Here is a 12,023-nt window from a genome sequence, read left to right as displayed (position 1 = left end):
TGCGATGTGAGCGGTTCTAGGAATTTTTAGTCCTATTAAACCTATGCTGAAACGCCAATTTCTCCTCTCTTGTCAGCTTGTCATGCTGTTTTACGCAATTAGTCATATAACTAACCAAGCCCTGTTAGCTCGGTCAGCAGACCGTGTTTCCCCCAAGATATCTAATGTGTAAGTCTTGTTTGATTCGCCTGTTTTTCAACGTTTTCTTGAATTGTCAGCTCGACGTTTATAATTAGGCCACTCTGCTTATACCTCATTCTGAAGTTCGGAACCTTGCTCTTCGCCCTAAATATCCATATTTTTATGGTTTTTCTCTGATATTTTATATTTTGGTTAATTTGACTGTTTTCTTTTTTTTTCAAATGGGCGCCTTTGGTCGATCTAAGCAAAATTTTAGACATGGTTCCCCCTCCCCAAGAGACCGATGCCAAATTTACATTTCTTAGAGGGGTCCTACGGCTTACCATATTAAATTAAAGAGATCCAGATACGTCTAAACCACCCCTTTGGATACTGCATGGGCTTTTCAAAGTGTTTGGTTTGACGTTCGCCCCCTCCCCCTTTAGCGCTGCTCGGTGGTTAGAAATTTCTCCCGAGCCTATCTTTTTCTAAGTGGTGACTATGTTTGTGTTCAAGTATTATAAATGGCAAGTCAAACAAAATCTAATTAACCTCGTGGTATGTTTTCTTTTATTAAGTATGAACATATTTGTTGTTCGATTTTTAACAAGATGTAATTCTTCATTTTGGCTTTGAAAGATTTTATTTAAAATTTGATCTGTTGAGAGTTCGGAAATGAAACTGAGAGAATCATTCAAGCAAGCGTTGGTATGCGCAAATTCAAATCCAAAGATGCACAAAAAGTTCTAACTTTCGTCTCAGACAAGGAAAAGGGAATTTTGACGGCAACTGTTTTTGTGTTCCTGTAATTGCTTCGCGAAAATTCAGGTTTCTGTTCTTTGATTCAGTATCAGTTGAATCGATTGCATTGAAATATTTGAATGGATTATTGTTGTTCATCTGTTATCAAAAGAGTGTTTATATGTTAAAGTTGACGTGGGGCGGGGGTTGACAGGCATAATATTAGGTACTTGGGGGTGGATGGGGTATTGAATCAGCCATTCACATGCAGTGATGATGGGTGGGGTGGGGTGGGGCGCTGAGATATATTGTGGCTGTTTCCACAGTGGCTAGAAACAGCCACTGTGCCAGTGTTTGTGTACGTGTGGTGATGGCCGTCAAGCCACTGTGCCAGTGTTTGTGTACGTGTGTTAATGGCCATCAAGACTCTGTGCCAGTGTTTGTGTACGTGTGTTGATGGCCATCAAGCCACTGTGCCAGTGTTTGTGTACGTGTGGTGATGGCCGTCAAGCCACTGTGCCAGTGTTTGTGTACGTGTGTTTATGGCCGTCAAGTCACTGTGCCAGTGTTTGTGTACGTGTGTTGATGGCCGTCAAGCCACTGTGCCAGTGTTTGTGTACGTGTGTTGATGGCCGTCAAGCCACTGTGCCAGTGTTTGTGTACGTGTGTTGATGGCCGTCAAGCCACTGTGCCAGTGTTTGTGTACGTGTGTTGATGGCCGTCAAGCCACTGTGCCAGTGTTTGTGTACGTGTGTTGATGGCCGTCAAGTATTACTATGGATGAGTACCAAAAGTGGTTTTTCGTAGCTCCAGTTGAACTGTATTAAGCTTTTTATGTTGGCATTCAGTCTTCTAAGAGAGGTTTGGGGGATGAATCTGGTCCTTGAAGCCCCTGAAGTTTGTCTCCAGGGGGGTGTAGGGTGTTAGACATAAGAACACAGCCAACATTTTAGATATTTAAGAAAATACTTTCGCGGGTCTAAAACTTTTAAAAACTTTTGACTCGAATTGGGCAGGTTTCTTCTAGTGAGTAATAGTAACCAGCAACCTTTTTAGACCCTCCTCCTCCCCCCTTATGTGTAGTTGTTTAGCTGGTTTTTGTTCGTAATATTCTGCGCAATATTTTCCTACTGTGAATACTTTCTTTCTCATGAGCTTGGTGACGGCCGCCTCAAAAATAAATATAAAATATATTTTATCTAGTTGCCCTTCGAGAAGGCCTCTTTTAATTGTGTTCGTTTTTATTCTCCTTTGAGAACTTTTATCTGTTATTAAACTCATTATATCCTTTTTTTTGCACTAGTGACAGTTGAGTGGAGATTTGGACCGAAATATCTGCGATCTATTTTCCCTTTCTTTTTTAACTGGATGGAATTATCCCCGTCTTTTTTGCTCTTTTCAGATTTTTTTTTTTGGCTTTCGCAGGTAGCCCAAGTTGCTACAGCTGTAGTAGTAGTAGTAGCCCTGAAAGTTTCACGTTGATGCACTTAGTCGTTCCTAAGATATTCTAGGTGCCTCCTTTTCTTAACCTGGATGCAGATTGTGTCTTTTGCTTTAGTTATCTATTTCACCTCAGCATTCCCTTAAGTTTCATCTTAATACCCCTAGCCTTTTTGAGACCAAAAATCTAGTAAGCCTCTCTTTCTCAATTCACCGTTTCTTGGAGAAGACCTCTTTTAATTAGTAATTTTAATTATTTTTTTGTTTTTATTTCGTTCTAAGGACTTCAATCGGAATACTTTTTGCTCTTTCTTTACGTCCCACACTGAGGACGGCCGAGCAGAGGTCTCGACCAAAATTTCTACATAACTATACTAGTTTGTTTCTTCTTCATCGTTTTTTTAGTCACATTACTACTACTACTACTAACAACTTACCGCAGCACCAAGCCGCCTGAGGCCAACACAGCTACGCATGCTCCTCCTTCATTCCAATCTGTTCAAAACCTCCCTTTTTACACCCTCCCACGAAGTTCTGTTAATGTAATCACATTAACAGATAAAAGGCCAAGTTTAGTAAATGTGTAAAGGTGAGCCATTACACTATTAATCTTTTCTGTTAATGATTCAACATAATGACTGGAAAAACTGAGAACATTTTCTAGAACACAGAATTTTCATATAGACATGGGTGTAGGGAGAGGGGGCAGGGGGGGGCAGCTGTCCCCCCCCCTAGACCTTCAAATTTACATTAAATATGGCTGAAAAAGCAGATGGTTTGGAAAAAGCAGTTGATAAAACTCCATCAACACGAATCATTCCTGTTTTTTTTTGTAGATTAAACGCAGTGTTTATTTAAAAAAAAGATTTTTTTTATTAAAACATTTTTTATTAAAAAAAAAATAAGCCTCCTTAAGATTTCGTTTATTCGGGTTATATCTCTTAAACATGCATAATAACGTCAAATGAGAAAAAAATTAAGAATTTTTTCTCTCCTGGTCCTAAGAACCCGTCTTATCAACAATTCACTTCATTTATCAACACGCACAAATCCTCACTCCGACAAGAAAAAAACGCTCCCTTTTTTGTGCGGAACTTGATGGCGAATCAGTTTCAATATGAAATATGTCGTAAGACCTCTTTATCTTTCATGATAACAATTATTTGTATTGATATTGTATTGTTATAATTATCATTAGTGATTTGTAATTATTATTAATTATTTATAATTATTATATTATTTTTTATAAATGCAGGCTAACTCCGCAAGGCAAACAAAGAATCCATATTTACAAATTTTGTGGTTAATTTTTTTTGTTCTTTTTACTCGCTTAAAATTCTACAAAAAAGCGCAATCCTGTTTTGTGTTCTTTTTACTGGCTCAAAATATAACACCGAAACAACAGGAAACTACAACAACGAGTAAAAAGGTGGGACAATTTGTCTTCCCTTTCTGACATGCACTTGAGGGGGGAAAATGTGCGATTGACGTTATAAAAATAAGCAAATGGAATTGAATCACACTTTTTAAAACGGAAGCCTAGGCCAGTGATTTTCTCTTTTTCTCTCTCCTTGCTTGGACCAACAAGAATTGGGACGGGGTTTGGTATAAATAATTTATACCTATAAATAATAAAATAATAAATTTTACTATAAATAGATAAATAAATTTTAACTACTATAAAATTTAGTTAAAATAAATTTTAATTACTATAAATAAATAAATAAATTTTGTGGAAGGGGTTTTAGTATAAATAAATTTTAACTACTATAAAATTTAGTTAAAAATAAACTTTAATTACTATAAATAAATACATTTTGTGGAAGGGGTTTGGTATAAATGAATTTATACCTATAAATAATATAATAGTAAATTTTACTATAAATAAATAAATAAATTTTAACTACTATAAATAAATAAATTTTGTGGAAGGGGTTTTGGTATAAATAAATTTATACCTATAAATAATAAGATAATAAATTTTACTATAAATAAATAAATAAATAAATTTTAACTACTATAAAATTTAGTTAAAATAAATTTTAACTACTATAAAATTTACTTAAAATAAATTTTAACTACTATAAATAGATAGATTTTGTGGAAGGGGTTTTGATATAAATAAATCTATATCTATAAATAATAAAATAATAAATTTTACTGTAAATAAATAAATAAATTTTAATTACTATAAATAAATAGATTTTGCGGAAGGGGTTTTGGTATAAATAAATTCCACAATGCTAACGTTTAGTCATAGTGTTTCATTAAAGTGAAGGTAGTAACAATTGGCAATTAGTTACCATCAAGCTGATGTAGTTTGTGATAAAATTTCAATTGATAAATATCAGTTGATATTAATATATAATATATTGGAAGTTTAAATTTATAATATTAATTTGGCTTGGAATACAAAAGTCATTAGCATGTAATAATTTCCAGAATATGAATGAGAGCTTTGTAGTCTCATCACTTTTTTTTAGCATTCTGATATTTGAAGTTTTAAATCTTCCCTTTCTCCATAACTTAAGAAGCGAAATATTTGAAGGAGTGCGGGAATTCCACCATTTATGCCTCTTTATAAGTATTAGTCAAAACAACTTTTTGCACAAAATAAGTTTTTAAAAAAAAATAAAGAACTCCATTAAACCAAAAATAAACGAAAATAGAATCAAATAATCTACGAAGCATAGAACTACCACAAATCAGTATCAATAAATAAATGACACACAAAACAAACATGAATTAAAATAAGTTAAGGTCAAAACGAGCAGATACTAATCAGAGTAGGGCTCTAAACCCTATGCTTTCTATAAGCCAGAATATAGTTGGTACTTTACTGAAAAAAAATTCAAATGAATTTACTGAATAAAATGAGCATTGTCAGTCTAATATAAAATTTTAATTAATTTTTATTTCTTAAAGTTATATAAGTGAAAACATTTAAAAGAATTTTTTTCAGTAAACTACAAATGATAGGGCGATTGCGCTGCCTATGAAAAATAGGGATTCTCTTAGGTTTTCCTTTTGGCTTTTTAAAATTATGAAGTCTTTAGGCCAGTATCACTTTTTTTTCACTGTTGCCACGTTGAACCATGAAAATAAATAAGTAAAACTAGTAGTTAAATTTAAAAACACTTGTTTTTCACAAAAATTGAACTATTGATAAACAGTTGATTGCCAAAGACAGTTACGCCTTCTGAGGCTGTTTGTTGCCACGTATTTCTTGTTGAATTTTAATCCACGTTTCTCTTTTTCAAATTTGGCACCTGCTACTACCGAAAACTGTTTTTCCCTTGTTTTTTAAGATATGTTTGGCTGTGTAAATTTCCGCTTGTGCCAATTCAAGCAATCAGATTTCATTTTCACTGTCAATTGCTAACAGCAACTATAATAAAGATTGATGAAAAGGTTCATACCTGTTTAATGTTTCAACAATGAAACGCAGCTTATGCACCAAGACTCAAAATATTCAGTCTTCAAATCCTATTTTTTCTGAAAATGTAAAATGCGTTAGATAATAACGGTAATTAGGACGTAAATACGTCCTAAGAACGTTAAATAAGTTTTGTCGAACGTTACGGGCTTTCTGTCGCGTCATCTGTCCCCAAAATCTAAAAACTCTTTGGCTATCCTATAATTTCTTATTCGTCTATATCTTGCATGTATTCGAATTTCTACCATCCTTTCCCTTGAAAGTAAGGTAAGTAAGCTCCTTTATACGAGCCTCCCTTGAAAGATATCTGCTTCAACATAGGTCATGATGGGAAAAATTTAACGTAATTGATTACGCAATTAAAACGTAATCGACATAATTGAAACGTAATTGAACGCAAAGTAAGCTCCTGTATACGAGCCTGCCTTTAAAGATTTCTGCTCCAACATAGACCACGAAGGGAAAAATTTAACGTAATTGAAACGCAATTTAACGTAACTGAATGCAAAGTAAGCTCCTGTATACGAGCCTGCCTTGAAAGACTTTGTGCTCCAACATAGACCAGGAAATAAAAATTGTTGTTAGTTTAAAAGGTGGTTTAAAACACATTTTGGTTGATACCGTGTGCGCACACTTGTATAGAGACATAGGGAAACCCCCGTAATGGATTCCCTCCTCCGAAAAAATTGGCCAATTAACCCATTCAGTCCGTATTTTTAGCACCACTTTGGCGCCCTTCCCTCCTCACCCAAAGGCTCGGATTTTGGTACCCCTGTGAATGTTGGTTTATGTTGTTAATGTAGTGTGGTTTATGGTGTGTACCTAATAGTTCTATGCATGTATAGAAATTCCATTTCTGATGATACTACCTGCTCGGTTTTGCTGTAAATCTGACTTAATGGGGCTAGATGGTGGTTAATGGGGTTAATGGTGGTTAATGGGGCTTAATGGTGAGAACTAAATGGGGCTATGGTGAGAACTATAGACACGTTGTGCTGAAATCAGTTTATTGCTTCCCTTCACTTTTGCTGTTTTTCAGATCAGACTGTTAATTTAGTTCTTTTGATTTTTTTTCTATCTATGTATTTTTATTCCAGTTGTACTCCAAAATCTACCAGTTCTTCCAAAGCTGCTTCAATAGATAAAATTAAAAATAATTACATTAATCTGTGCAGATCTCTTGAAACGTTCTTGCTATCCTCTCAAACCACCGATGATCTTTTGTTGGATGCTATTGATAAAGGCTCAGTTAAATATCAAGCATTAAGACGTAAGTTGCATATACTCTGTAAGAAAGAGGAGAGAACTACCAAAAGAGTTAAGGAAAGAAATTTGTCAAGCCGTCGAAGCAGACGGCCTAGTCGAAATGCTGATTCGGAATCTTTGAATCAGCCGATTGAAGTGGTAAGCAGCTCTACTGTAGCTGAAGACGGAGTTGAAGGCAGTAAACAGGAGGGCTTAACGGGGAGGCGCTCAGATAGTTTTGAACTTCATTTAAGTAGTACTGAATCAAGTCTTTTAGAAGGAATTAAGTCCCCAGAAAAGGAAATTGTAGACTCTGAAATTGAATCGAATTTAGTGGATGTTGAAAATAATCGTGAATTTGTTAGTGCAGATGAAGTTCGTGAAAGTGTACCAGAAACTATCGTCGAAAACGGACTGAGTAGTAGTGATAATTTAGTTCGTTCAGAGAAAGACATCGACTTAGAAAATAAAAATATAGAGCTAAATAATACTGTGGAACCAGCAACACAATCTGTAAGCATATTTGAAGATCAGACTAAATCTGTTGAAGCTGTAGTGAATGATACACCTGACGATTCAACAGGATCTGAGGCTGAAACTGTCCTTTTTATTCCCAATAAAGACGCATCTTTAGTGAGTGAAAAAGTTCTTGAATTTAAAGAGAGTGAAGATTATAAAAAAGAAAAGCGAAATAAAAGTAAGGAAACAAAGAATAAAGAGAAGGAGTCGGGACAATCCGCGAGTTTACCTGTAGAAGAGGGAGAGTCGGATAAAGCTGGAGTTGAGGGTCTATTAAATAAAGCTGGAGTTGATGATCTTATTGAAAATTCAATAAGATCGAAATTTCACAGTATTCTATTAGTGCCTAAGGAAGAGACATTGGATACAACTCCTGACCCTCTTGAGGAAATAACAGATAAGGAAAGGTTTGGTACTGAAATATATGAAACAGCAAATAGTGTACAAACTGATGATATTTCTGGTTTATTTGATGAAGACAAGAAAAGTCTAGATTCCATTGACTTGAAACCGTATTTGAAAGTTCGACCTGATCTTTTTCATAAGGAAAGGGATTTAAATCAAGAAGGAGAGGGAAATTGTATTTTATCAAGTGGAATTCACGGTACAAAAAAAGAGCCCTCAATTCAAGAAACTGATGAGGAGGCCATTAGACCTCTAAAATTAGAGAGTGAAATACAATCAAAATCGCCTGTTGAAGTTACAAGGGTTAAAACTGATATTGAAAGTCTTTCAAGTGAAGAAGACATAAGTCAGGAGAGTGAAAAAGGAAAAAGGAAAAAGAAGGCTGCAATAGAGGGTGCTAACTCTCAAGAGGAGAAAGACAATTTGGAAGCTTGCCAGTACTTGTTGGCCTTAAGTGAAGATAGCGATATTGATATTTCTTTACCTATAATTACAAAGAGAGAAGAAAAGTACACGTCAGTTGATCACCTTCAAAAAGGAATAGATTCGGGAAACATAGTTTTGCCTAAGTGCTCTGTTCAAGTAGAAAGATACTCTGGTCCAGAAACTTTAATTGTAAAGAGCGAAAATAGTGAAAGTTTACTTGCCACTAATCAAGATCCAGATGATGAGGATTTTGATCGCTCTATAAATAAACTACTAAAATCAAGAAGGTCTGAAAGATTAACAAAAAGATTATCACAGAGGTCTAAACGCCGTAAAAAAGCTGTTATAATGAGTGATGACAGTGATGCAGTAATTTTGTCATCTGATGATGATGTTGCATCAGTAAAGAATGGTGCTATTGAAGAAGAAGTTGTGGAAGTTTCAAATGAGAATGAAGCTGATAAAGCTGCTTTGTTGGTATCTTCTGATGAGGAAAACTCAGAAGCTGAAGACTCAGAAGCTGAAGAGGAGCTAAAAAAGAATAATAAAAAAGGTAATTTTTTTTTTGTTTGTTAAGATGCACAGGTTTATGATTTGCCAATCAAATAATTTCCACCAATGTGAAATAGCTTACATGCTGAAGCTGTGTAACATAACTAGTAATGAATAATGCAAAGCCTAAGGCAGACGCATTTTAGTTTGAAGTCTAAGTGAGACTTTATATATGATTGTATATGATCAGCTCAATACAATTTGCTCCACGAATTGTATTTATTTTGCCAAAAAATCGCGAGTTCAAGTGTAAATCAGAAATTTCATCCAAACTATACCCTCCTGTAAAATTGTAATTCAACCTGTATGGGTAGTTATAGATTATGTATACAAATTCATGAAATATTTTGTTGTATAACCTTGTCAGGGATTTTTGCATGACATCTATTAGTTTTTACTGGTTAACCAAGCACTAACCGAGTGGTTAGTGTTCTAGACTTGAAATCCAGTTCTAGACAAGTCTAGGATAGGGATTCGGATATCAAGGATATTAGGATATCAATATATAGGATTAGGATAGGATAGGGATATCAAGAAGGATAGGGATTCGAGCCCTGGTGTTTCTGGTTATTTGGTTTGGAATGGGAATCAACCGTGTGACTCAGTAAGCTCATAGAGAGTCGAACCAGCTCTAAATGGGTACCTGGAAAAATCTGGGGCGGGGGAACATGTGAAGCGTCGGATGATTTGCCCCCAACCACGGATTGCACTCCCGATAGGAGGCAGATAATCAGAGATCGGCACCTGCGCTATGCAGATCATTGGTCATCATGCGAAATAGTTTGAGTTCAAGTTTTATGTATTAGTTAGAATTTAAAACGTAAAAGAATATAACATAAAAGTTGTATGCCAGTCTTATCTTTCTTACCTTACCTTAGACCTTAGATCCGCCTGTGCCTCCAGAGGCACCCAGGGCATCAAGAAGGAGCCGCCAATCTTCCCGCAGGTTTGCTGCTGCAAGTATGTCCTCCCATTGAGGTTGGGTTGATGTGTGCAGGTAACGGAGATCTGTCCGGTACGTTCGATGCAGGGTGTCTCCGGGTCTGCCCCTGCGGCGTGGACCCGATGGCTGCCAATGGAGCGCTGCATTTGGTAGTCGGAGATTGTCCATACGTTGTACGTGGCCAAGGTATCTCCATCGGCGGACTCTTATGATATATGTCACAAGAGGCTGGCCAGTCTTGTCACTTATCTTTCTTGGAGCAATAGCTTGACATTAAAAGCATTACATTGAACTTCAATTGTGAAAAAGAGTTTTGAAAATATTAGGAATTTTAGTTTTAATAAAAAAGGTTTTCATATGACATTGTGCAGGTTTTGGTAGTAGTGGACTCCAAATTAAAGAAAATAAAAATAATGGGTTTAAAGTCAGCCAAAATGAGCTAAAACCATATGGCACAAACAAGGGCGTATCCAGAATTTTGTTTTGTTTTTTTCGGGGGGGGGGGGGCAAAAAGCTTAAAAACTCATGTTTTTGTGTTTGTTTATGCATTTGTTACGTTTTTACGAGAAGACAAACATTGGGGGGGAGAGGGTTCAAATCGTAACTCCCTCTCCGTGGATATGGCTTTGGGCACAAAGCAGTTTAAGAAGTTGTAGCTTTCCTTTGAAGGTGGGGTTGTCTTTAGGAATCAATCGATGATTAATGCTCAATTTTTATGAACTAAAAGTCTTGTCAAAATTAACTAATTATTTTTGCCTATTTTATTTTCACGGTTCGACATGGTAATACTCATGGAAGTAAGGTGCTGACCTAAGAACTTCATAATTTTGAAACGACCAAAATAATAAGTCTTGAAAAATCGGGGTTGTCAAGTGAATAAACTTAAGGTGGGTCCAGAGGGCTAAAATGTCCTATAAAATATTTTTTTGATTTTCTGAATATTCTTCAGCTGAAACAAAACACTACAACAGAAAAGAATGGCGGATTGTCGTCCGCTACTCATTAAACTAAACTAGAGTGAGGGGCCATGCACAATAGCCATATTCAACATATTTTCGTGCATGGCCCAGGGATAACCACCGAGGCAGAAGGGGCATAAAAAATGAAAGAAAGAAAATTAGGGAAAATCAATTAAAAGCCAATCTCTTTATACAATTATATCTTTGATGTCCGTCCCTGGTACTTAAAAGATTTCGCAACTTTTAGATCTAAGGTCTAGACTGATTCCAATTAATATGTGTCATGCATAAACCCTCGACAAGAGCGTATAATAAAGTATTTCTTCTGTTGTTATGCATAGTCTATAACTAGACACCAGGTGAATCAATTTTTTCTTGGGATGGTATGGGTTGAATGCTTGAGCAATCCTAATTTTATGCTTGAATGTATATTCCCACACATTCGAGTGTGTTTTTGTGCCACTGTTTTGTGCCACCCTTGTGCCACTGACCCTTCACTATTACTTTTTTGAAAAATTCACAAAAGTAATGTTTGAAAATCTCTGATCAATAAAAGCTTAATTACTCAAATGTTGAAGATCAAATGTCGTTGGAAGACTTTACATAAAGTAAAAATGTATCTTTAATATCATTGATAATCATAACCTATTTTATTTTGTGATATTCGATGGGGCCATGAGTGAAGAGGGATTGAGGCCTTGGGAAGGCATAGGGGTTTTGCGCCCAACTTATGTTAATTTCTGCTCGTTTTGAGTTAGATTCGGTTATTTATTGTAATTTCTGTTCGTTTTGGGTTACATTTATTTATCGTTGCTGATTTGTGGTAGTTTCTAGTTTGTTAGATTGTTCTATCTTAGTTTTGCTCACTTTTGGTTAAATGGAGTTCTTTAATTTTCTTTGAAAACTTAATTTGTGGAAAAACTTTTTTTTAATTAATTTCTGTTCGTTTTATATTCACATAGTCTTTTCAGCGAAACAGAAAATAATAATTTAAATCTTTTCGTTTTTCTAAAACTTTACATTTTGGCCTGCTATTTGTATGCTGGAGAAAAATTTTCAGCAATTTTTAACAACATACTCTTTTAAAAATCTGGACACGAATAATACTGTAATTTAGTTTCATACCTCCTCTAGTTTACCTGAAATAGAAAACTTGATACCATTCACAAAAAATTCTGTTTACTTTCTTTGATAGCTTGGATATACTTACGATATTTTGATTTGGTTAAATTTTAAG

At 35.3% G+C, this 12,023-nt stretch overlaps 1 protein-coding gene across 1 annotated transcript in view; it reads left to right on the top strand.

The window, feature by feature from the left end:
• Positions 1-12,023, top strand: part of LOC148940475 (uncharacterized) — a 100,655-nt gene that overhangs the window by 21,180 nt on the left and 67,452 nt on the right. Inside the window, exon 4 of the mRNA XM_089105499.1 lies at positions 6,835-8,885. Coding sequence (XP_088961625.1) covers positions 6,835-8,885 — 2,051 coding nt within the window. The remainder of the gene's footprint in view (positions 1-6,834; positions 8,886-12,023) is intronic.

This window comes from Artemia sp. Qi Xiang Cuo, chromosome 19 (genome assembly GCF_049724085.1).
Source record: "Artemia sp. Qi Xiang Cuo chromosome 19, ASM4972408v1, whole genome shotgun sequence".
Classification (NCBI taxonomy): Eukaryota; Metazoa; Arthropoda; class Branchiopoda; order Anostraca; family Artemiidae; genus Artemia; species Artemia sp. Qi Xiang Cuo.
This window is presented reverse-complemented; position numbering and strand designations above follow the sequence as displayed.